This window comes from Vulpes vulpes, chromosome 14 (assembly GCF_048418805.1).
Source record: "Vulpes vulpes isolate BD-2025 chromosome 14, VulVul3, whole genome shotgun sequence".
In the NCBI taxonomy this organism is placed as follows: domain Eukaryota; kingdom Metazoa; phylum Chordata; class Mammalia; order Carnivora; family Canidae; genus Vulpes; species Vulpes vulpes.
The window spans coordinates 90,274,867-90,302,369 of record NC_132793.1 but is presented as its reverse complement, the minus strand read 5'-3'; the positions used below and the strand labels follow the sequence as shown (position 1 = coordinate 90,302,369).

Genomic DNA, 27,503 nt, shown 5'->3' with positions numbered 1-27,503 from the left:
ATCAAAACATGAAACCAGTGATTTAAACCTCTCTCACACTGAATGCCACAGGCCAGGCGGCTTTAGATAGAAGTTTTACTAACCTTCCAAGGAAAGTATTCCAGAGAACAGAAAAGGAGAATATTCTCCATCTTAGTCTATGAGGCTAACCTTTTAAGGAAAAAGAAAAAATAGCTAACAATAGGAAAAACAGGTAAATAACAGTAATTCTTGAACATAAGACAAAAACTTAGACCAACATTAACAAACTGAATTCAATAGAGTATACAAATTACCTTTGATCACTGTAAGGGGCTGGTTTCTCTGCTCACTACCCTGGCTGTTCTGGAGGAGATGCATAATCAATGAGGTATCTACGATGAAATTATGACTAAAAGGCATAAAATAACACGTGCATGATGAGGGCTTTCCCTTCAACAGCCTAGGAGGACTTGAAGAAGGAACCTCTGAGAGAAGGAGACAAAGCCTACCAAAGAATAAACAAGGGGATGCCAATAGGCTGCCCATTAAAAATATGCACCCCCAACAAAACACAGGAAAAGACAAGGAGAGTTATACCTCACAAAGACATTGAGTGAATTCTTGAAATACCTAAGACAGAAATCACAGATGGTGCACCATGGGAAAACGATAGCAACAGGCAGCCAGAAAGTAATGGAAGAAAGTGGATCTGCTTCAAAGAGAAAGATTTGTCAGGAAGAAGGTAAAACAGGCAGGTGGCAAGACAAAAGTCATAGTGTATTCCCACCACCGGCTGTTTTTGAGAACTAAGACCTGAGCACCAGGAAAGTTACAAGGTCCCAAGGCACAAAAGAACCAAGTGCCTGGCCAAAAGCAGTCCTGCTCCCAGTGCATTTCCTTTCACAAAGTAGCATTTGTGGGGCCTATGAAGCACCTGTCCAGGTTTGTCCTGCTAATCCCAAAGACAATATGTTGACCATGGCTGCCACAGATATTTGGCTCTGTGAAGCATTTTGAGAATAACTGCTCTAAAAATCCAAATTCAGGTCTCAGTTGGCAGTCCAAGAGATTAAGTTCAGAATAATAAACATATTTGGGATACTCCCAATCCATGGAGACCCAAAACAGAAACAGCTAGAAGCATTAACTTTTGCTAGCCTTTTGCTACAATCATACTACATGTGTGTGGTGAACCCAACGCACAAGGTCAGAACCAGACTCCTTGGAATCTGGGGCAGTTGAACATCTATTCACAATACTAGTAAATGATCTGGATGTTCCTGACTTGCTCCCACTAAGAAGTATTGCTAACACCCATCTGCATAGAATCATTTTTTTAAAAAAGTATGAGACATTTAAGTTGTATTCATTGGAATAGGCACTGGCAAACTTTTTCTGTAAATTCCAGCCAGAAAATACTTTAGGCTTTAGGGGCAACCACTCATTTCTACAGTTGTACAAAATCAGCTGTGGACAATATGAGTGGATATGACTATGTTCCAATAAAAACTCTATTTACCAAAATAGGGGATGAGCAGAATTTGGCCAATGGGCCATAGTGGCCAATGCCTGCTCCAGAAAAACATCAATTTCACAGGTAGGACCTAAGTGTTTATAATACCTATTTGTAAAAATCAGCTTTTCTCAAGAACTGAAAACAATGCATTAATGTGAATCATCCCAAAAGAGGATACATTTAGAGATAAGCATTAATTATATCATTTTTCTTCTAAAAGTTTCATTTCCTGGCATGTATTATTTTTGCTACTGTAAGAGGAATTTATGTATAAGGTGCCATGAAATTTGATTTATCTCTAAAATATTGGGGGAGGGAGCTTATCTGTTTAAAGAAATAACTTTGGCCAAGTTGACTTTATCTCGAGTTGTTAATGTAAGAAAATCTGTATCAGTAATTTACCTTCTTTGTAGATTATAGGAGAAAGAACTGCTCCAGCTCAACATTGTGCTATATTCTGCACATAATCCAGTCCATATGGCACAGAACATAGAAAAACTATAAAAGCAAAAGAAAACTATCAACAAATTATAGAACTAAGAGGAAAGTTTAGCAAGGTTAATGGATGTAAGATCAACACAGAAGAGATGAATGGCATTTCTATCTACAAGCAACAATTAGAAAATAGGCATTAAAATAAGATATTATTTCATAACCACAGGATCAGCAACCGCAAAAAAATCAGGATGAGACCAATATTGATAAAGATGTGGAGCAAGAAAAATGCTCACCTTTTGCAGGTGACCATGTACATGTGTACAACCGTTTTGGGAGACAGCTGTGCATCCCCTGGGGAAGTGTGCTTCCGCTACAGCTAGCAGTTCCTCTTCTAAATATACACTCTCAAGTGGTATTGCCCAAATGTTTTATCATTATCACCAACCTAAGGAGCATTTTTAGACATTTTTTCCTACTACACATCCTCCGCTGTGCAGCAATGAAGGGCTGCCTGGTGGTCCTGACCAGAAGTATTCCAGGCCAGACTGAGACTTTACAAACAGGATTCTTCCATGGATTATTATGGGGTGTCTATCCAGCCTACCGTCCTTTAAAATTGCCCCTACCACAGCAATTAAAGAACGTCGGTTAAAGAACGAATGCTAGGTGGCCATATCTGGACCATGAACGCTAGCCCACTATCTACAATCAGCTGATCTAAAGGTGGACCCATGATCCACAAGAAACCAATCCACAGGCCAGCTGGACCAATCTGATTCTTTGGAGAGACTTGAAATGAAGTGAAATGAGGACCACAGTAGATCTTGGTTCTTTAAAGCAAGTACAGGGAGAGGCCGGATGGGCATTGTGGCAAACTAAAGTCAAGGTCAGGAAGAAGCAAGAGATATAAGTGAGTAAAGTTAGCAGGTCTACAAGGATGAGAATGTAGGAGCTGCTTGTGCACATCCCAGCATAAGAATCCAGGCTACTCAGTTGGTTAAGGGTCTGCCTTTAGCTCAAGTCACAATCCTGGAGTCCTGGGATGGAGCCCCACATCAGGTTCCCTGCTCAGCAGAGAGCCCACTTCTCCCTCTCCCTCTGCTTCTCCTCCAGCTCATGCTCTCTTTCTATCCTGCACTCTCTCTCTAATAAATGAAATCTTAAAAAAAAAAAAAAAAAGAAAAAAGGAGAAGAAGAAAGAAAGAAAGAAAGAAAGAAAGAAAGAAAGAAAGAAAGAAAGAAAGGAAGGAAGGAAGGAAGGAAGGAAGGAAGAAGAAAGAAAGAAAGAAAGAAAGAAAGAAAGAAAGAAAGAAAGAAAGAAAGAAAGAAAGAAGCCAGGCTACATCCCAGGCACTTCCCCCTGCACCTTCCAATACCCTGTCTTCAAGAGGACTTCCATTCCTCGCAAATAGTAATCCTTACTCATCCGGCAGCAATCAGAATGAACTCCCCAACTCATTCCACTTCTGCTAATGTTTCTGTTGAAGTCCAGAAGATGGCTTGAGGGGGTCCTGCCTGATAGGACCATACTGCAGGAGGTGCCTGTGGCACTGGACATCTGGGGGAGGGAAGAGCAGTAGCCCCCCTCACATCTTCTACACCCCCTGATGAGCAGGGCAACCGAGGCCACTTTGAAGCTTCACTGCCATCTCACAGGTCACATGCCTGTCTGGATTGCAAATCACCTAATTTAATACTTTTAAGTGCCGCTCCCATTATTATGATTTGCATTAGTGCTAGAGCTTTCAGGAATCTGAAATACAAAGCTATTCTTTTTAGATTTTTATACAAAAGTAAAATACTTCTCAGCTCTGCCTTAAATTGGCCAACTCTCCACTTACCAGTCCAGTATGTTCTTCCTTTGAATGCTGACAGCTTTGTGGACTAGTGATTTGACAACAAAAGTTAAAGTAAAACTCATTAGTTTTGATTATCTAGGGAGAACTTCAACATAAAATAGTGAAATGGCTGAAGTGTCAATATTTCATAAGAAAGACAATTACTGAACAGTCAAATGAAGGGAGAAATTCAGACCAGCCTATTAAGAAAATGTTCCCAAAGAGAGAGTCCACCTGAAAAGACCTCATTCAATCTATACAAAGGCACCCACTTGTTTCAAACTAAATGTGCTCCTCAGCAATAAAGAGGCACAAACTACTGATCTACACATTGACTTGGATGAATAAAGGCATTATGCTGATTGAAAAGAGTCAATCTCTAAGGATGCCTGGGTGGCTCAGTCGTTTGAACAGCTGGCTCTTGATTTCAGCTCAGGTCATGATCTCAGGATCCTGGGATCAAGCCCCCTGTTGGGCTCTGTACTCAGCATGGAGTCTGCTTGAGATTTTCCCCTCTCCCTTTGCCCCTCCCCTCTGCTCATGCTCTCTTTCTCTCTCTCTAAAATAAATAAAATCTTAAAAAAAAAAAAAAAAAGGAAAAGTCAGTCTCAAAAGCTTACAAACTATATGATTCCATTACAGGACAAAACGATAGTGATGGAAAACAAAAAGTGGTTGCCAGGGGTTTCAGGTGGCAGCCATGGGGTAGGAGATGCCTAGGGATAACACAAAGGAGGTTTTAGGGATGGTGGCTTTTATTCTGTATTTTAATTATGGTTGTACTTACATGAATCTATACATAGGTCAAAATTCATAGAACTGTATGAATTCTATCAAAAAAAAGGGTCAATTTTACTGTCTGAAAAATATTTTAAATACTTAAAAATATGTGCCAAAAATGCTCTTAGAAACTATGTACTCTTAAATAGGTGAATCCTGGTCCCTGTGTGATGAGTCTGCACATTTTATTTTCCTCTTAGAATGAAATTATACACTGTAGCCCAGCTTAAGCTAAATTAACAGATATTCTGGATCAAAAGGATCTAAACTCATGAGGAAAAATTGTAATGATACAAAGTTGAGAAGTATGCCACGTGCTCTGCCCATATCCTCAGCATCAACACAAAAACACTGCATAATGCTGTGACAAGCACTGAAGAGCTGAGACTGAAGAAATATTAACTGTTCTGAATTACAAACTCCTCCTGTAGTCCATTAAACCAACATATTCACCAGTGATTTTTCATAAACCATTGTGCAAATAGTAAAATATAATAAAATATATCTATAATAAAATATAGCAAAAATATACAAATAAAATATACCTAACTAAAATTATGTTTTGTTTAAACTATTTGTATACTGCTCTACAACCATTTCTTAATTCTTTTTTTTTCCATTTCTTAATTCATTAAAATAAATCTCTCTCTCTGATTATAGAAAAAGATGGGAAGGAAAGGAATAAAATTCTATGGTCCGTACCTGAACAGATAATGGTGGTGGAAGGAAATGGTCACACAAATCCCCACATATGGTAACTATTTAAGAAATAAATGTAAAGGCACCTGGGTGGCTCAGTGATTGAACATCTGCCTCAGTCATGATCCCAGGATCCTGGGATCGAGTCCTGCATCAGGCTCCTCACAGAAATCCCACTTCTCCCTCCACCTACGTCTCTGCCTCTATCTCTGTGTCTCTCATGAGTAAATAAATAAAATCTTTAAAAAAAAGAAATAAAAAAATATAAGAAATCATTTAAAGACACCACTGAATAGAGGAAAATTTAATTTCAGAAAATTGCAACTGGAAGGGTGCCTGGGTGGTTCAGTTGGTTGAGCATCCAACTTTTTTTTTTAAAGATTTTATTTATTTATTCATGAGAGATGCAGAAAGAGGCAGAAACATAGGCAGAGGGAGAAGGAGGCTCCTCAAGCCGAGCCTGATGCGGGACTCCATCCTGGGACTCTGGGACCATGCCCTGAACCAGAGGCAGATGCTCAACCACTGAGCCACTCAGGCATCCCGAGCATCCAACTCTTGATGTCAGCTCAGGTCTTGATTTTATGGTCATGAGTTGAAGCCCTGTGGTGTAGAAAGAAAGAGGAAGGAAAAGGAAAAAAAGGAAAAGGAAAAGGAAAAGGAAAAGGAAAAGGAAAAGGAAGGGAGAGAAAGGAAAGGAAAGAGAGGGGAGGAGAGGAGAGGAGAGGAGAGGAGAGGAGAGGAGAGGAGAGGAGAGGAGAGGAGAGGGGAGGGGAGGGGAGGGGAGGGGAGGGGAGGGGAGGGGAGGAAGGAAGGGAAAATTGCAACTGAATAGGTAAAACCTGTGGGTTTGCAGCTTACTGGCTATGGGGTATAACTCAACCCCCAAAGCTACAGAAAACACTGGTGAGAAAAGCTGAAGCAATACCAGGTAAAGGTGTCAGAGATCAGATTTAGGATTAGGAAAGCAGCTGGAAATTTAAAGGGGAAGTTCTGGCAGTATGACAACCACGGAATGAACCAGACTCAAATTCAGAGCAATTGCCCAAATCCCTGGCTTACAGCTAGCCTACACATGAGTGAAGAAACCCACAGGGAACCCAATGAGAAAAAAAGTCAAAGACCAGAGAGATATCCACTTTTGAAAAATGGCACCACACAGGATCAGATCTGAGAGTTTGATACTTTCATTAAATACAGACATTCCCCAGCTGAGACAGCTCAAGTGACAGAGAGCTGAAGCCAAATGGGCTTGAATAGTGAAGTACAGAACCCCAAACCAGCAGGAGAAAAACCAAAATAAAAACAAAAAACAACAACAATAAACAAACAAAAACCCTCAGGAAATCCACACCCAAATCTTTGTCTGACCACCAAATCTGCAGGCACAGGGAGGACCTTTCTAGGGCCAAGCTAAAAAGGAGTCATGGGAAGTCACACACAGATGTCAAGTAGCTACATAACACAAAGGATAATTCAAATCGCCATTTGAATCCAGGCAAGTTGAACAGCTACTAGATCAAAAATCTAAAAATCCTCAGAAAACATACACACACAAAAACTAGAGTTGTTACACTATCTCTGCTCAACACACACACACACACACACACACACACACAAAACAAACAGGAAAGTGTGACCCATACTCAGGGGGAAAAAAAAGGTAGTCAATATAACTGATTTTAAGTAGACTGAGATGTTGGATTTTATAAAGGCCTTAAAATGGATTTACAAATACATTCAAAGCATTAAAATAATTCAAAAATTAGAGGGAAATATATAGAAAATCTCAACAGAGAAATAGCAACTACACAAAATAATATAAATTCCAGAGCTAAAAAGTACATTTACTAAAATTTTCAGCGGTCTCACAACAGATTGGAGATGGTAGATGAACTTGACTCTATACCAGTAGAAATCACCCAACAAAGAAAGAAAAATGTTTGAAGAAAAATGAACAAAACCACAGAGACAAAACTTAAGACATTATGAAGCACTCCAACATACATACAACTAACTGGAATCCCAGGAAAAGAACAATGAAAGCAGGAATTTTTTTTTAATTTTATTTATTTATTCATGAAAGACACAGAGAGAGAGAGAGGCAGAGACATAAGCAGAAAGAGAAGCAGGTTCCTCGCAGGAAGCCCGATGTGGGACTCCATCCCCGAGCCCCAAGATCATGCCGCGAGCTGAAGGCAGATGCTCAACCACTGAGTCACCTAGGCATTCTGAAAGCAGGATTTTTTAAAAATTGAAGAAATAATGGCCAAAAAGTACCAAAATATGGTAGAAAACATTGAAAATTCAAGAAGCTTACCAATCCCCAAGAAAGATAAACAGAAATAAAATCATTCCTAGTCACACTACACTCAAATTACAAAGAAAAACTAAAGTTCAAGGGAAATTTTTTAAAGCAATCAAAGAAACCTATATGTTACGTATGAGGGAATAACAATAAATAATTGGTTGACTTCTCAGCAGAAATCATGAAAGCAAGAAGACTGGAAAAACATATTCAAAGCACTGGGGGTATGGGGGGGAACTATCAGTAATAATTCTATATCCAGTTAAGCTATCCTTCAAATATGACTGTGAAATAAAATATATTTTCAGTAAATAAAAACTGAGATATTTGTTGCCACCAAAACTGCACTACAGCAAATTCTAAGGGAAGTACTTTAGTCTGAAAGAAAAACGACACTGGGTGGCAAGTGGGATTAAATTTAAAAATTAAAATTTATTCAAAAGGTGAGTATTTGAGTCAAGATTTTAACGATATTTTTTATTTTAATACCTCTAAAAGATGACTATTAAATTAAAAATTATAAATCAATATTAATAGATCTATAGCAGAAATGGATCTAATATATAATAAGAGCACTATGTAAATAAAATGAGGGGTAAATACAAATACACTGTTGCAAGACTTCTATATTTTATCTGAAGTAATTCCATAGTAATTATAAGTAAATTGGAAAAAGTTTAAGATGCATATGTGATTCCTGGAGCAATAACTAACAATTTAAAAATGCAAAAATATAGAACTAGAAAGCCAATAGAGAAATTAAAGTGAAATACTAAAAAATATCTGATTAAAATAAAAGAAGACATAAATGAGGAACAGAGGAACAAAAAAACAGAAGACACAAAACAAACTGCAAAAGGGAAGACCTCGGGATTCCTGGGTGGCTCAGCAGTTGAGCATCTGCCTTCAGCTCAGAGCATGATCCTGGAGTTCCGGGATTGAGTTCCACTTTGGGCTCCCTGCTTCTCCTTCTGCCTATGTCTCTGCCTTCCCTCTGTGTTTCTCATGAATAAATAAATAAAATCTTTAAAAAAGGGGGGGGGGAGACTTCAGTATAAGCACATCAAAAATTAAACGTAAATGGACTAACACTCCATTCAAAAGACAAGGTTTAAAATCCAAGATCCAATTGTATGCTGTCAACAAAATATATGCTTCAAATAATAAAGACATAAACAGACTAAATATAAAAGCTACAAAGAATATATTCCATGCAAACAATAGGCATAAGAAAGATGAAGTGTCTATTAATATCAAATAAAAAAGACTTCATAACAAGAAATATTACTGAAGATAATTTGGGACTTCATAACGATAAAATGGCCAATATATCAGGTAGGTAAAACCATTATAAATATAGATGTCACTGATAACAAAGCCTCAAAACACATAAAGTAAAAACTAACAGAACTAAAATGAGAGATGAATCTACAATCATAAAGACTTTAATAAACCGCCAGAAATTGATAGAACTAGACAAAAATATCAGTAAGAATGTAGAAAATCTGAATAACATTATTAACTACCTTCATCCAACTAATATTTCCAGAACACGAAACCCAATACCTACGAAACATACACATTCTTTCAAGTCCACAGGGAACATCGACCAATACAAACAATATACTGGATCATTAAACAATTCTCAATAGTTCTTAAAATATTAAAATGTAATAGACTACATTCTCTTACTGCAACAGAATTAAGTTAGAAATCAAAAATAAATAAATAAATAAAACATCTGGAATATCTGGAAATTTAAAACTCATTTAAAGAACTCATAAAAATCACAAATTAGCAGATATTTTCACTTGAATAATAATAAAAATTGGTAAACTGATAAAATAGACTTCATCAAAATTTCAAATGTCTGCTCTCTGAAAAATACTATTGTACCAAAATGAAAATGTTTTCCAAATACATATCTGATAAAGAACTGACATCTATAACATATGAAGAAACTGCAACAAGCAAACAACCCAATAAAATATGGGCTAAAATATTTAACAGACACTTAAAGAAGATACGTGACCATCAACAAAGCACATGAAGACATAATCAGTATCGTTTACAATTAGGGAAATGCAAATTTAAACCAAAGTTAAATGCTACTTCCCACCTAGTAGAATAGGTAAAATTAAAAAGACTGACAATACCGAGTATTGGCAAGGATGTGGAGTGGCTGGAGCTCTTATACATTGCTAATGGCAACATGTATGTATTTATTCTAACAGAAATATTTTTATTCTAACTCTCCAAAAATAAGTTAATCTAACAAAAGGCAAAAAAAAAAGTTTTAATTGGCAATGTATATATATTGAAGCATGTATTTTATTTTCTTTATTTAATCTTATACAGGTTTGGTACTTTTTTTTTTAAGATGTTATTTATTTATTCATGAGAGACACAGAGACAGAGACAGAGAGAGGCAGAGACACAGGCAGAGGGAGAAGCAGGCTCCCCACAGGGAGCCTGACATGGGACTCGATCCCGGGGTCTCCAGGATCAGACCCTGGGCTGAAGGTGGCGCCAAACTGCTGAGCCACCCGGGCTGCCCTGGTTTGGTACTTCTTAAACAACATAAACTGTTGAGTAAATAAAAGTCAATAGCCACTTAAAAAAATCAGTTAAAAAAAAATCAATTCATAGATGTAATGATGGGACCACATAAGCAGCTTCAAAGAACTTTCCACCAAGTTCATGGAATTCAAAAATGAAGAGGACGCAGAAACCTAAACACTGAGGCTGACCTGTCTCATCTCAATATCTTAGGGTCCTCCTTCCACTCTGAGGTCTGGGTCAGCCTTGGGAAGAACAAAGCAGCCACAACCAACCTTTCCACTTACATGTCTGGACGGACCTTAACATGTAACTAATGGGAGTTGTTTGCATGGGAGACTGGTTGTTTCACACTGCAAGGGAGAAAAATGGATTTACTCCATCCTGAACAGGTGGAGCAAACACGAAGTGTAAACAAAGTTCAACACCACAATCAGCCTTTCGATCCCCCTGGGAAAAACACCTAACCCCAGAGAACAGCATGGTGGTTCACTGAGAAACTTTATTCTTGCTAAAATTTAGAACTTTTTTTTTTTTAGAATTCATTTATTTATTCAAGAGAGACACACAGAGAGAGGCAGAGACAGGCAGAGGGAGAAGCAGGCTTCCTGCGGGGAGCTTAATGTGGGACTCAATCCCAGGACCCCAGGATCATGACCTGAGCCAAAGGCAGATGCTCAACCACTGAGCCACCCAGACATCCCTAAAATTTAGGACTTAATAAGAACTAAAAGGACAGGGCTGGGACGACATCTCTACTGGGAGTAGAGATGTTGACAGCCTTTAAAAACTCAAGAAGGTATTAAAGAAAGTGACTTTAAAGAAAGAGACCAATCCCCAAAGCAAAATGGTCCCAGTATCACACTCACTTCTCATCACAGCTCCTAAAAATAGGTCCCAGTATTTTACCCCGACCTTATTATGATGGCCGAGCTCCCCCTGTTCTGAGGTAACGTCTATAAACTTTGGCATCCAGTGTGCTTTTGCACCACATGTCAGCTATTAGCAATAGTATTTTTCCTGACAGCTAATTGGTAACATTAAGGAAAAGCAATGAACAGTGTTGTGCTTTGCAGAGTCATTTTACACCATTAGTGGCAATAAGCATGTTATGAGGGACATGGCACTGGCTGGGAATCCAAAGGACACGCTTTTCATTCTATTTGCCAGTAAAATGAGAAATGAGAAAATGAAATCCATAAATTGGGTTTACTCGGGCTTATTTACAGGGCAACTGAATTAGTGAAACTTCCTGTGCCAGAAGGTTCTCTCCAAGGAACATTTGTGCTGAGGGAGTCCTCGGAGGCAGGTAGACATCTAGAGAGCTCCCCCCACCCCCCCGCCAGCCACCCACCCACCCAGGGCCCTGTGCCCCTTACCTTTCCTTTTGGTTGTGTAAAATCCAACGGCTGCTCCATCCTGCCACAGAATTTTTGCTTGCTCCTTCACAGAGTGAGGTAAAAAAAACATGTCACCGTCATCCAAATTTCTCTCCAATCTTCCAAAAATAACGACGTTCAGAATGAAAAGCACGATCCTTTCCCCAAATGACTGAACCTTTGAAGGGAAGAAGAAAAGAAAGAAAAGAAAAGAAAAGAAAAGAAAAGAAAAGAAAAGAAAAGAAAAGAAAAGAAAGGAAAGGAAGAAAAGAAAAGAAAGAAAAGAAAGAAAAGAAAAGAAAAGAAAAGAAAAGAAAAGAAAAGAAAAGAAAAGAAAAGAAAAGAAGTGAGAGAGGAAAATCACATGCGATAAATTTTGACCTTGGAATCAACCCACATGTTGGGGCCAGGTGTGTGCGCCACCATCACACAATTTCTTCCGTGTTAAAGAGCCAAAATGTGAATCATTAAGTTTCTCACAGAGGTTTTCACAACCTTGGCTTTTCATACCCATTAGCCTCTAGGAGTGAGGGGCAGGGCCAGAGGGGCCACAGATGTCAATCCACTGCAGGTCCACAAAACAGGAAGTTACCTCCAGGGGGTAACTAGAGGCAAGCCATTTCAGCAGATCCCCTGAATAGTCTAGAAATAAACCCAATATGTCATTTTTAATACCAGCCCCAGAATTCTGGCCCTCAGAAGGAGGGTAAAGAAATGGGGGGATCAATGACTATACCAAAAACAAATGATTTGCAATGGCTTGTGATGTGATAGATTTGGAGCACATGCTACAGTCTCAATTCCAGAGAATTACTGAGAAGTCAAGCTCCATCTTGTTCTAAAACTATAAAACAAAACAACTTCTTGCCCACCACAATGTCATGACACATGAGGAAACTGGGTGTGGTCAAGGTCAGGCCTACAAAGAGTTTTAGCATTAACAAGTCAAAATGACCTCATGCTCCTGTCTCTTAAATTTTTCTGCAACTGTATAGTCCACAGGTGGCAAATGTGTGGCATAAACAAAGGCCTGCTGATCCTGCACCCCCAGCAGACATAACTAATCAATCCCACACTATGTGCTGAGCGTGGATGTGGTCACACAGTCCTCCTAAATGCAGTCTCTGGACAACCACAGGCAAGCACTAAATGTAGTATTTGGGATGAACCCAATCAACTATTGATCTAGTGACCGTATTGTTTTATTAGATTTTACTCTGATAAGACTGCTATGTGACAGCCTAAGTGTGTGGGTGTTCGTCACCCCATCTTATGCATCACCACGAGGTCAGCAATGCCATTAAATGGACTGTGACTTCCACTCACAAGCTGGCATACGATTCTCCGCCCCTTCCCGGGGAGGTTTTGATTTATAGGTAAGGAAATTGAAATTCAAGGAGGGTTAAGTGATTACATTTATTGATTTCCCTGCCTCATTCCAAAGAGGACTATGACAGCTGGATGAGGGCTCTGTCAGAGGCAGGCAGGCTCAAAACAGGCCAGGCCTTCTGAGTCCCAGGCTGGTGCACCTGCTACAGCCGAGCCCATAGTTCCCTTCTGCATCTTCATCCATTATGACTAAGGCTTTGGAAAAGGGAAGTTTATTATAAATACGCTTAGTTTTATATCGAATACTTAATCCTTAGATTTTTATCATCATCATCATCATTTGTGTCTGTGGCTTCTCAGCCTGGATTTGCTGGGAGATCCTTAGCAATACCCAACCCTCTGAGCCTCAATTTCGTCCACCAGTCAAGGGAGAAGATTGCCTGAGTCGTCCTTAAAACACTTGTTTTTGGGGAAGAGTGGGTAATAAAAAAACAAAAATCCCACTTGTTTTCAAATGCTCTGATATTAAAAGTAAGGCAGCTTGCTGCCCCCTCACAAATGGCACAAAGTGTTTCGGTGCCAATAAATTTATTAATTGGTCCAGAATGTAAAAGTTCACCTTCATCTGGAGCCAAATCTTAAATAAGAAAAAGCTTTGTGAAAACCACACCAAGCTCAACTTGAAGAAGCTGCCCCAATTTTGTATCTTAGACAGTAGCAGCCAAATCAAGTTCAGACTTGAGGAATAATAAGCTGGTCACAAAACCTGAGTGGGGTGATGTGGGAGGTTATTTTTTCAACTTATAAAACCAAAAGAGTTCAGAGGAAAGCCAGAAGAGAAAAGCAGATTGCATCTGGCAGAAGGGAAATATCCAATCAAAAACTGGCAGGAGAAAAAGGAGAAAAGAAAACGCACTTAATTTGTCCAATTTCATTGGGGAAGGGGGATGTGTGACATGTGATTCTGACTTAGAAATGTTTCTGGAAACACAAAATACAGATCCAGTTCTAATCCCTCAATTAGGACCACTAATTACATTAACAGAAAGAACATTAAGCTTTTTTTTTTTTTTTTTTTGTAATTTATGAAACATAGCTGGCTAAGAAACAAAATGTAATTAAAAGAAAAAAAAGCTAAGACCCAAAATTCTACCAATGGAGAAGGAAATTATCTCCATAGACAGTTGGGGCAGATCAATCTTTAAAACACGATTCATTAACTGCAAGTAACATTCAAGTTTCTGTTCACAACATTGACCACATTTTCAGAAAATTTAGGGTCTTCCTCATCTAAACACAGAAAATTTGACACAGAGAAGTGACCTCTCTTGTTCTGAAAAATAAATTATTCAAGGAGCGAGTCAGACTCCTCATGGCATTCACCCAACCACTAAATACCTCTGGCCCACCTGTGAGAAGGGGCCAAAACATCAACACAAATGGGTACACCAGGTCGCCCACACCCATTGGCTGATTCTCAAGCCACTGTTAAATTTGCAGGTGAGGGGAGGCCCTTTTCAAAACAGTACCTATTGAGTCGATTAAAACACGACCTGAAAACATCCTGCATCCTGCTGTTTATAACAATACGGATGCAACTAGAGGGCATTATGCTAAGTGAAATAAGTCAAAGACAAATACTGCATGATCTCATGTGTGGAATCTTAGAAAAGCCCAGCTCATAGGAACAGAGAACAGAATGGTGATTACCAGAGACTGGAGGTAGAAGAGAGAAGATATTGGTCAAAAAGTATAAACTTCCAAAAAAAAAAAAAGTATAAACTTCCAATTTTAAGATTAATAAGTTCTGGGAATCTAATATACAGCAGAGTAATTATAGCTAATAGTACTGTATTATATTAAAGTTACTAAGAGAGTAGATCTTAAATGTTCTCATTACAAAAAAAAAAAATCACAATTATGTAATGGGATGCAGGTGTTAGCCGACACCAAGGCGGCAATCATTTTGCAACATGTAAGTGTATCAGACCAATGTATACCATAAATTTACACAATATTTATGTAAGATATATCTCATTAAGCTGGGGACAGGGAACAGGTATGAAAACCCCCAGATGGGAAAACAGTATTTGCAAATCAGATATGTAATGTACACAATAAGGACTGGCATCCAGAATATATGAAAAATTTTTACAGCTCAGCAGTTAAGAAGTCAAATAACCCAATCAAAAAGAAGGCCAACGATTTTAACAGGTATTTTCCCAAAGGGGACATACAAATGGCCAATAAGTACATGAAAAAATGCTTAACACCCTTAGCCATCAGAGAAATGCAGCTCAGGACTACAAGAGATAGCACTTCTCCCCTCCAGTAGGATGGATAGCATTAAAAAAAAAAAAAAAAAGACAGCTTTTCCATGAGGCCAGCGATGGATTGAAGCACCTCGGCCAAGCAGGCCAGGTGGTAGGGTCTGTGGGCCAGTTGCCGGGCTCTTTGAGGTGCAACAGAGTCTATGAAGTGAAGATGAATGAAGATTGTCCTGATGTTTTCCAGAAACCGCTCAGAGGATGGCTCTGATAAAACCACTAGGAGCACATCTGCATGTAATGAGCATACAGGTAGCTGCAGATGAATATTCTTGTCCACAACTATTGTGGTTAAAATTCTTCATTGCCTCAAAGGCATGCAATTGGAAGGAAAAATGAAGAATTGGTCAACAAGACATAAATTGAAACAGATGATGAAAATTAGTATTTTATTTAACATTGATCATCTCATAGTAAGTTATGTAGAAAAATACATGTTTGAATACTTGTAATTGTTGAGCAATAGTCTTATCTTTATAATATATCAAATGTTTAAACATCTCCATTCTCATAATCACTAGTCAGACTTGTTTTTAACATACTTTAAGAACAGTATGTCGTTGTCAATAACTAGCTCGTTTGTAGATTGATTCCCTTTTGGAGGGCAGTTGGTTGGGGAGATATTCTAGTACCTCCAGTTCTCCATCCTTTCTTGCTTTAGGGGATTTCAGCAAACCAGGTAACAACCAGATAACCATGGAGGCCTCCCCTTCAGAACCTGCTATTATACCTAAAAAACAAGTATTTGGAATATCCTAAATACCTTAATGAACTATCCTTTACCAGTAGATTTCACCTGTGACCTAGAATTTGTTTAAAATTAAATCTTATTTTATTCTTTAAAAAAAAAGACAATAATAAGTATCAGAGAGGACATGGAGAGATGGAAGCCCTCAGATGTTACTAGTGGGGTGTTAAATGGTATGCCTGCTGAGGAACTGTTTGGCAGTTCCTCAACAAGTTATATAGTGAATTACCATTATGACTTGTAATTCTACTCCTGGGTATGTACCCAACAGAATTGAAAATACGTTTACTCACAAAAACTTGTACACAGATGTTCATGGTGAAAGACGCCTGGGTGGCTCAGCAGTTGAGCATCTGCCTTTGGCTCAGGGTGTGATCCTAGAGTCCTGGGATCAAGTCCCGCATCGGGCTCCCTGCATGGAGCCTGCTTCTCCTTCTGCCTATGTCTCTGCCTCTCTCTCTGTGTCTCTCATGAATAAATAAATAAATATCTTTAAAACAACAGAAACAACAACAACAAAAAAAACACAGGTGTTCATGGTGACATTATTCCACTAACAGATACACGGATAAACACACATGCTCTAACCATGCAGTGGGATACTATCCAACCCTAAAGAGCAATGGAATTCTGACACACTACAATGTGGATGATCCTTAAAGACATGCTCAGCGAGAGAAGCCGGACACAAAAGACTACATATTATCTGATTCTGGGAATGAGAAATGTCCAGGATAGACAAATGCATAGAGACAGAAAGTAGATTCCTTGTGAGGGTCTGGGGAAAGAGAGAAATGAGAGGTGACTGCTGATAGGTAAGGGGTTTCGTTTGGGGATGCTGAAAACACTCTAGAATTCAATAGTGGTGACTGATGCACAACTCTGCAAATTCTGAAAATCAACAAATTGTATACTTTGAAAGGATAAAATTGACAGCATGTGTATTAGATTTCAATGAACTGGTTGTGTGAAGGAAAAAAACAGAACAGAATTTGTTTTTCTTAATTGTTTGATACAGGGGAAAAAACCCAAGTTATGAATTCATTCTCTAAACCAAACCCAAAAGAATATTGATATTTCATTCAGTATTTACAGGTGCCAGTGAGGAAGATCAAGTGGAATTCCAGACAACTGTGGACAGAGCCACCATTTTAAGATTGCCAAGAAGAACTCCAATTCTATAGAATTAAGATAAATATGCCAATCAAATTAAAATGGACAGACATGATGTAAATAGTCTAAATTCTTCACAAGTTATTACCTTTCTCCTCAGCCTCTGCCCTAGCCAAACGGCAAAGGAGAAGACACCACAGGGACTCTGAGGAGCTGCTGTGGCACTTGCCCTCACCCCTGCCATCCTCCTAGGTTTTGGCTTTAGAACTGTTCTATGAAGCCACAGCGCATCAAAAACCTCCAGGCCTAATGTCAAAGAAACTGGAATTTGTGTCCAGTTAAGTCACTCACTAACTGTGTGGCTCAGCCTCAATTTCTTCATCTGCAAAAGAAATACCTTGAGGATTCTAAAAGCAGACAATCCCTGTAAAGAGTCTGAGGACATAGGCGAGTACCTAACATAGTGTCTGACTCAGAGTAAGTACCAATAAACATTACTTGAACATAATAAGCAGAATCTTTCTTCCTACCCGCTAGAGAGATGATGGGGATTTAAATTTTAAAACTAAGACAAGAGGGATGCCTGGATGGCTCAGGGATTAAGCGTCTGCCTTTGGCTCAGGGCGTGATCCTAGAGTCCTGGGATTGAGTCCCACATCGGGCTCCCTGTGTGGAGCCTGCTTCTCCCTCTGCCTAAGTCTCTGCCTCTCTGTGTGTGTCTCTCATGAATAAATAAATTCTTTAAAAAATAAAATAAAATAAAACGAAAACAAGAGAGGACCCTCAGGAGAGTAAGAGAGATCTGCATAAAGCCAGATGTCTGTTCCATAGGGCCATTTATTACTATTTTCCTTCCTGGCAGGGCATTCTAGATTGAATCGGGTCCCCCAGAAAGATGTTGGAAATCCTAACACCCAGTACCTGTGAATGTGACTTATTTAGAAATAAGAGTCTCTGCAGATGATCAAGTGAAAATGAGGTCATTAGGGTGGTCCCTAATAATATGATTGGTGTCCATATAGAAAGGGGAATCTGGAGCCACCTGGGTGGTTCAGTGGTTGAATGTTTGCCTTTGGCTCAGGGCACGATCCCAGGGATCGAGCTGCTTCACCTGCATCTGGACAGAGACAGACCCACACCCCACCGAGGGAAGATGATGTGAAGACACAGGAAAAAGGCCATCTACAGGTCAAGGAATGCCTGAGGCCAGCAGCAGCCAAAACAGAGGCCGGGGACAGATTGTCCCTCATGACCCTCAGAAAGAACACTGATTCCACGCTTATAGTCTCAGGGACTGTGAGGCAGTACAGTCTCATGTATTTCTCAATACATTTCTGTTGTTTCAGCCCCTCAACCCCCACCCCCGGTGGTCTGTGAAACTCTGTTAGAGCAGCACTAGAAAACTAATCCACCCGAGCAGGCTACTTTCAATTAGTAACATGCTAATAAGCTTAGTGACTTTAAAACCTGTTTTGCAATATCTGTATAAATTTTCACCATCTCACCTTCATCAGACCTTCTCTTGCAGGATCAGAGGTTCTTAGCACATCTTCAGTGGGCCACCAGAACTCCTTTATGTAAACAGCCACAACTGAAGAGAAAGCCAAGAGAAAATGATGATGTGCCAGCAGCCACCCGGCCACCAGAGGGGCGATTTCAAAAGCATGCAACCACTCACTGCGAAGGTGCAAACGACACAAGTCTGTGTTGGTGAAGCAGGTGCTATTGCTAGAGCTTAGTTCTTTGTCAGCACAGACCAGGACAGAGTGGCCACTCTGACCTGAAGGGGACTTCACAGAAGTCTTCACAGGTGGCCCGAGGCCACCTCCAAAACAAGATGTGTGTGTCCTGATGCTATTGGGGAAAAAATGCTACACACCAACACTGACAAATTTGATGGAAAAAAATTACATTGTTTTCTCAAGAAATCCAATTATGTGCCACAACTCAGAACTCCCTATTTAGTCAATCCAACATTATCAAAGGGCATTGAGCACAGAATCTTTTTTTTAAAGATTTATTTATTTATTTATTTATTTATTTATTTATTTATTTATTTATTTGACAGAGAGAGCACAAGCAGGGCTATCAAGAGGGAGAGGGAGAAGTAGACCCTCCATGGAGCAGGGAGCCCAACGATGCAGAGCTTGTTCCCAGGACCCCAGGATCACGACTTGAGCTGAAGGCAGATGCTTAACCTGCCAAGCCACCCAAGTACTCTTCTTTTCTTCTTTTTTTTTTTTAAAGATTTTATTTATTTATTCATGAGAGACACACACAGAGAGAGAGGCAGAGATATAGGCAGAGGGAGAAGGAAGCTCCATGCAGGGAGCCCGATGTAGGACTCGATCCCAGCACTCGGGGATCACGCCCTGGGCTGAAGGCAGATGCTCAGCCGCTGAGCCACCCAGGTGTCCCTTCTTTTTTCTTTTTTTTTTTTTTTTAAGATTTTATTTGAGAGAGAGAACAAGCATAAGCAGGGGGAGGGGCAGAGGGAGAGAGAGAAGCAGACTCCCCGCTGATCTGGGAGCCTGATACGGGGCTCCATCCCAGGACCCTGAGATCATAAAATGAGCTGAAGGCAGATGTTAAACTGACTGAACCACCCAGCTCGCCCCTCGAGCACAGAATCTTCTTATCGCCCTCAGCCCTGGGCCTGGCACTGACTTCTTTTCCGTGATTTTTTTTTCCCTTCTCACAGTGAAACTGTCACCTGCATTTTTCTGAGGAGGACATCAACACTCTGAGAGGTAAAGTAGCTTGAAGGCAGCCAGCTAGGGCCACTGGACTCCCAAGTACAGTGCTCTCTCGCAGAAGCCAGAAATGAGTCAGTTGTTAGGAAATGGGGCAAATCATGCAGGGGTGGTAGGGATGCCTTTGAATAAGGAAGCTCCAGGGCTGATTCTGCAGGAGAAAGAAGAGACATCTCTTCTCCCCCAACTCTTGCCCCACCCCACTCTAGATAGTCCCCAAGGCCTATGGATTCTGTCCTATTGTAGAGATGACCTCTACAACTCATCAGAGTTGTCCAAACCTACCACCTGAGATGGCTGACAAGTTCTGATGAGGACTGGGTGTGAAACACCCACCACAGGGCCCAGTGTGTCAAACGTGCTTGGTAAGAGCTGACAAATGTCAGTTCTCCCTCCTCCCTACCACTGCCACCAAATCAATTAATTCCACCTGCTGCCTCATAATGGACTCCATCCCCTGGTCCCCAGCTCCACATGCCAGCAGGGTCCAGGCCACCATCCACAGAAAACTATAACAGTGCTCACCTGGTCCCCTGCCTCAGTCTCCCCTCCTGATCCATCCCTACTGAGTGGCCACTCCAAAGGCAAATCTAATCATGGCCTCTGTCTCTTGCCTCTCAGCTGGACAACCCTCCTTTCCTTGATTAACCAAAGTTACTTTGGTTGTTTTCTGTTTTGTTTTGTTTTTTTAAATTAAGATAATTTTTTACAGCAAGTTTAGGTTCGCAGCAAAATTGAGAGGAAGGTACAGAGACCTCCCATTGCCCACACATATGTATAGTGTCCCCCACTGTCAACATCTGCACCGAGTGGGAATGTTTGAACAAGTGACGAACCTACAATGATACATCATAGTCACCAGAGCCCATAATTTACACTAGGGTTCACTCTTGTTATACATTGTACGGGTTTGCACAAATGTGTAATGACATGCATCTATTATTATGGTATCATACAAAGTATTCTCACTGCCCTAAAAATTCTCTGGTCTCCATCTATTAACACCTTCCTCCCACCGCCATTCCACCCTTGGCAACTACTGATTTTTTTTTAACTGTTTCTATACTTTTGTGTGTGTCTCTCTCTACTTTGCCTTTTCCAGTAGTCACTTAATTGGAATCATACAGTATGTAGCCCTTTCCAGATTGGCTCCTTTCACTTGGTAATATGCCTTTAAGTTTCCCCCTTATCTTTTCATGGCTAGAGATCTCAAAAATCTATTTAGCACTGAATAATATTCCATTGTCTGGATGTACTACAGTTTCTACTCTGGTATCTTTTATAAAATTGCCATTTTTATACCAGCTTCTCCAGCCAGGCATCTGAGCCTGACGGGTCCAGAAACCATACAATAAAAAGAGGCACCTTCCCAGTCAAATCTTTTTAGCTGAAGATGTGTAGGAAAATAACATGGAATAGAAAACAAAAGTCATTTGAACATTAATATTAGGCTCAATATTTTGACACCAATTTTTTGGGCCAATCAGGTTAAGCTTACTACCACTTTCTTCCCAATTTCTGTCTGCTCTTTGAGGAACTCTAGTAGAAAACTATGGGAAGGGGCACCTGGGTGGCTCAGTGATTGAGCGTCTGCCTTTGACTCAGGTCATGATCTTGGAGTCCCGGGATTGAGTCCCACATCAGGCTCCCTGCATAGAGCCTGCTTCTCCTTCTTCCTGTGTATCTGCCTCTCTCTATCTGTGTCTCTCATGAATAAATAAATAAAATCTTGAAAGAAAAGAAAAGAAAGAAAGAAAACTCTGGAAAGCCCAGGTTACGATGACATTAGTCAGTTATTAAGCATTAACTCTGCCCAACCAACCCCTCTTCCCCAAAGACCAATAGCATCTAATTCACTATGTCATTTTCCTATCATCAGTGAATTACATCATCAACAATAGTTCCAAAATTGATTGAGCTGGCTGAGAGAGAAGGGCCAATTAAATGCTTGACACCTGCCTTCATTTATTCAATTAAATTCATGTTCAAAATGGCACCTACTAGAACTTACAGGAGGTTTATAAAGCCATAAGGATTATTTTCCTGCTTAACAAGGTGAATCAATAAAAGATGTTTCATTTACTAATACAGTATATTACTGTAATACAGATGTTCAATTTGCTAAGACAGTTTCAAACAGGACACGTGTTATGATTTGGCATTTGTGTGGTGCCTTGCAAGCTTCACGGTGTACTGAGGAGCATTAATTAGTCACACCAGTTGTCACAAAATAGATTGAACTGTTTTTTTCAAAACACATCTTAAGCTGCTAGGGATACATAACAATGAAGGTGAAGTCCAATCAAATTTAACAGGCCTAAAATAAATTGTCCTCCAAACCAACTCCTAAAAAAAACACAATCAGCCTTCTGGAAACTAGCAGCTTTTGATCAGAGAAGCATAATACCTCGTCAAGAGGAAACAGCAGGACAGAATGGTGGCAGAGCCCCAGGAGAGAGACTGTATCCAGCTCAGCAAGGACAAAGGACAGATCCTGGGGTCTGACAGGCACTGAAGAGCCAGCCTCAGGGCATCACTTAAGACCCTGAAGCCAGCAAGTGCCAAGGGTTAGAAAGCGGAAGCCACACATCTGTGGTTTTAAAAGAAAACATCATCAGTCTCCTCTAGGCTGTCTCCCATCTAGGGCCTGAGCAGAGACTGGATACTCGCAGAAAGCTGTCCAGTGGTGACAACAGTCAACAGGGCCTTGTGAGTTAAAGGCCAGCCTTGCTGCATGAATTTAATTTCCCTGCCCCACTGAGTGACAGGCGATGTAGACCACAAAGAAATGCCAGTAATGAATTCTGTTCTGTGACACTCCAAGGTTTCCCAAACAACTTAAGACAGGGAGGTCCCTACGGCTGACTCCCAGTGGCCTGGCTTCATGGAAGCTCAGCATGATCAACTGTATTCAACTACCCATGGCCGAGTTCCTAAACACATGAATAGTGCTGTCTGTCCTGGGCCCTCAGTGGCTGATGAATAAGTCCCCATCCTTGCCATTGGGAGTTCGCAGCCTGCAGAGGAAGAGAATGAGCAGTAAACAAGCTGCTCCAGTACAGGCCAGTGCATTAAAGGTACTGGACTCAAGATAGGAGCCAACGTGTCACCAGGACCCAGAGGAAAGAGGCAATTCTGTGGAGGTGTTGGGAAAACATCCCCTAGGATTTCAGACAGCTTGGGTTCTAGATCGATGGGTAAGGTTTCCACAGGCAGAGACAATAGGCAAGGGCGCTACAGGCAGGGTAACCTGTAAGCAGAAGCACAGAACCCTACAAGGTCCAAGGTCCAAGGCCACACTCAGGGCATCTCAAACAGCAAGAATAGCTAGAATGAGACCAAACAATGGAAAGATAGGGCTGCAAACGTTGATTACAGCAAGTTTTCAGAACACAAAGCTAATATACAAAAACCAACTGCTTTCCCATATACCAGCAATGAATAAGTGGAATCTGAAATTAAAAACACAAAACCATTTACATCAGCACCCCAAATAATGAAATATTGGGCATAAATCTAACAAAATATCTACGAGATCTATGAGGAAAATTACAAAACACTGAAAAACAAAATCAAAGGACTAAATAATGAGATATTGTATGCTCACAGATAAGACGACTTGATATTGTCATCATGTCAGTTCTTCCCAATTTGATCTATTGATTCAGTGCAATCCCAATCAAAATACCAACGAGTTATTTTGTGGATATAAACACACTGATTCTAAAGTTTATATAGAGAGGCAAAAGACCTACAATAGCCAACACAAGACTGAAGGAGAACAAATTTGAAGGAAAGACACTATTCAATGTCAAGACTTACTATAAAGCTACAGTAATGAAGACAGTGTGGTTTAGCGAAAGAAGAGACAAAAAGATCAATGGAACAGAATGGAAAGCCCATAAATATAGTCAACTGATCTTTGATAAAGGAGCAAAGGCAAAACAATGAAACAAAGTCTTTCCAACATATGTTGCTGGAACAACTGGACATCATACATAAAAATGAAGCTAGACACAGACCACTCACCCTTCACAAACACCATCTCAACAAACTCTAAGCTTCATTCATTTACCAATCTCTAACAGACTTTACTGCTAGCGGAAAGCAAGAGGACATGAAATATTTAGATACAACCCTATGCACCTGTGTAGGAAAAAGACAGACTTCAGAACCAGATGGGGTTCAAATTCTGGCTTCTCGAGTTACTAGTTATGTGACCTTAAACCCCATGCCCCAGACTTAAGTCCCCCACTGTCAAGTGGAGACCACAACATCCTCTCACCTGTCACTATGCAGGTTAGGTCAAAGAGTTCACCTCACCAAACTGCCTTTCCTAAGATGTTTGAAGCTTGTCAGTGTCAGTTTCCAGAAACTTCCTCCACTTCTCCAATTGGTGCTCTGGGATTTCGAAGTAGTATGAAAAGCCCTTTGTTACTTGTTGGCTTTTGTCAGTGAGACAATGGAAATTGCTTCATAACACTCCCGTTTCTTCCTGGGAACTCCCAAACTTTCTGCTCTGGTTTGCACGGAAATGTCTGTCTTTCTTTCCCCAGCTTGACCACTGCTATCCTGTCTGCTCCCTCAAGTGGAGATAAGTTTCTACCCACCACATCTTCTCATGACTGCTCCTTTTTCTATCAGGGAGTGTTAAGCTGACCACTATGTCCCTCGGTTTTTCCTTCCAAGGCTGTGGCACGCACCATGCTTGATCAGGACACACACTTTAACCAACCCCGTACCTCCCAACAAAATTTTTTTTAATTTTATTTATTCATGAGAGACACAGAGAGAGGGGCAGAGACACAGGCAGAGGGAGAAGCAGGTTCCCTGCAGGGAGCCTGATGCAGGACTTGATTCCAGGACCCCAGGATCACGACTTGAGCCAAAGGCAGATGTTCAACCACTGAACAGGTGCCCCCAACAAAATTTTTAAACCTTTCATCTTGTCTACTCAGATTTATTAAAGGAAATAAATTATTTTTTTATTTAAATATGCTTTTTATAATGAAGATACAAAGCAATCATTGTTAAGAAGCTGACATGAGGGCAGCCCTGGTGGCTCAGCAGTTTGGTGCCACCTTCAGCCTGGGGTGTGATCCTGGAGACCCGGGATTGAGTCCCATGTCGGGCTCCCTGTATGGAGCCTGCTTCTCCCTCTGCCTGTGTCTCTGCCTCTCTCTCTCCCTCTCTGTGTCTATCATGAATGAATAAATAAAAAATCTTAAAAAAAAAAAGAAGCTGACATGATTTTTCCATAGCACAGGTCAGGGAGAGCTGCTTATCACCTGTCACCTTGGGAGGATGGGCTATGACCAAGGGGAGCTTCCCCAAGAAGGATTTTGAGGCCACATTCCCATTCAGCAAGGAGGAAGGAGCACTGTGATGGATTAGCAACATCCTGGAGGACCACACTGGCACCTGTGGTTGTGCATGCCATCCCTCCTCGTCTGCTCCAGCACAGAGCATATCAGCAGGGCACGCCCAAGTGGTACACGGACTCCCACAAAGGTCACAATTCTGAAGCACATGCCACTCACTGAACCCATGTGTTGAGTCGCTGTTACCTGCAAAGTACATAATAAATCCACTCAAGGAATCAAATTTAGACTCTGGCTTAAACATTGACAACTCAAAAGGAAGAGACATTGCCTGGGACACGAAGCAGAATAAAGTAGAATCAGGTCAAGGCTGTTTGCTGAGGGACAGCAGAGAGGAAGAAGCAGGCATTCCCCCTGAGGGGCCGGGTGAGTCTTCCATAGAAGGTACCTGAGACAGGAAAGGGGACTCCAGGTGGGGTAAGTGACAGAGCCTCAGAGATGTGAGAGCACACAGCAAGCTGGGCAAGGACAGGAACTGTAGTGCCCCATGGCTGAACGTGTAGGGAGCAGGGAGGAGGCCAGTCAGGGAGGACTCTAGGACCAGATGCACTCTGTAGACCACCGCCAGCCACCATGCTTTGGAGAAATAAGGGACATGATCCAGTTGCAGCTTGAAAACAATAACACTTACCACAACCACAGGTGCAAGCACTCACCTCTCATCTGGCACAACACCAAGGGCAGCATCTAAGTTCATGCTTGCCACAGCTGACTCTTGTGTTCCAAGTGAGGCTCAGAGGAGCTGAGAAATCTGCTCACTGTCCTGTGCCTATAAACAGCAGCTCTAGGACTGGATGTGAATGGAGTCCTACTGGTTCCAGAGGCTCCATGCCCCCTCCAGGTGAAGGAATGGACAGAGAGCCAAGAGGACAGGGCCAGGGAGAGGAGAGGAGGAGTGAAAGGAGATGGAGTCAGAAAGAGAGAAATGAAAGGTGAGGAACAGACAAGCCAAGACATTGTGACAAGAATAGAGAGACCAGGGGCACCTGGTCTTTGGCTCAGGTCGTGATCCTGGGGTCCTGAGATCGAGTCCCTTATCGGGCTCCCTGCAGGAGCCTGCTTCTCCCCCTGCCTTGTCTCTGCCTCTCTCTGTGTTTCTCAGGAACAAATAAATAAAATCTTTAAAAAAAAAAAAAAAAAAAGAATGGAGAGACCAGCACCGAAAAACCTTACCATAGTGGATACTTTAGGATTTCATTTGGCACTTCGGGATGGGAAAGGGTCTGCCATTCATTCAGCACTGACAAGTGCCAGGCACCATACTCGGCACCAGTAGGGCCAACACAGGTGACCAGGCCATGACCACACACACCATGACCAGTGCCTCCAAGACATGAGCAGCAATCATGCACCCACTTAGGGGCTATACAGTCATCCATTTGGGCTGCTATGAGAAAAAATCATAGACCTGCATAGGCTTTTGAACAGCAGAAACATATTTCTCACAGTTCTGGAAGTCTGAGATCAGGGTGTTGCAGGAGCAGGTCATGGTGAGAGCCCGCTTCCAGGTTACAGACTGTTCACCTCTCTTGGTGTGTCCTCATGTTGCAGAAGGGGCAAGGGAGCCTTCTGGGGTCTCTTTGGTAAGGGCACTGATTCCCATTCATGAGGATGGAGCGTCTCCCCAAAGCCCCACTTCTTAATGTTATCACATTGGGGTTTAGATTTCAACAGATGAATTTACAGCGGGGGGGGACACAAACATTCAGACCACTGCAGTCTTTCTGGAAGGCTGGGGCAGAGAGCTAGTAAAAGGCCTGAGCCAGACTAGGCTTTACAGCTGCGGGCTGTGAGGACCAGGCTTTAGTTATGAGCTTCATAAGAAGTCTCTGGAAGAGTCTGACCAATGAGAGACTTGATCACAGTGGTGTTTTAGAAAGAGAACAGCTGGGTTATGCCCAGGTAGGAGGAATTAGACCTTTTGAAGTTAAAAAGGAGAAGCATGCTGGAAAGGCTACACCTTCAGCCTTGGGGCACTACAGTTCCTGTCCTTGCCCAGTGAGAAGGATCTCACTGAGTGTAGTGAGTGGTTTCAGGTGAGGCTGGAGGCAGGGAGGACAATGGGAGGCTGCGGTGATCCAGGCGAGAAGTGAGCGGAGCTGACAGCAGCAGTGTCCTGCTGGTGTGGAGGGAGATGCCCAGGGGAGATTAAACACTCCTGGGACTCCGACTGGTCTAAGGCAGAAGATGCAGGGGAGGCTCGGGTGGCAGCCAGCTCTCAAGCCTGAGTGAAAGACACAGGTGCTTTCACCAGGCAGTAGTGAAGACAAAGCGATGGAGACGTGAAAGTCTCAGTTTTGAAATGCCTGTTAGAGACAGCGAGGTCAGGGCAGCCAGCAGGCAGCTGGAGACGCAGCCCACAGCTGAGCAGAGA

At 41.4% G+C, this 27,503-nt stretch overlaps 1 protein-coding gene across 3 annotated transcripts in view; it reads right to left on the bottom strand.

Annotated features, from left to right (window-relative positions):
• Positions 1–27,503, bottom strand: part of FAM169B (Protein) — an 88,856-nt gene that overhangs the window by 21,118 nt on the left and 40,235 nt on the right. For all 3 annotated transcript variants that reach the window (XM_072737185.1, XM_072737187.1, XM_072737186.1), the window contains exons 4-5: positions 18,501–18,586; positions 11,479–11,656 (exon numbers count right to left, since the gene is read on the bottom strand). In XM_072737185.1, coding sequence (XP_072593286.1) covers positions 11,479–11,656; positions 18,501–18,586 — 264 coding nt within the window. The remainder of the gene's footprint in view (positions 1–11,478; positions 11,657–18,500; positions 18,587–27,503) is intronic.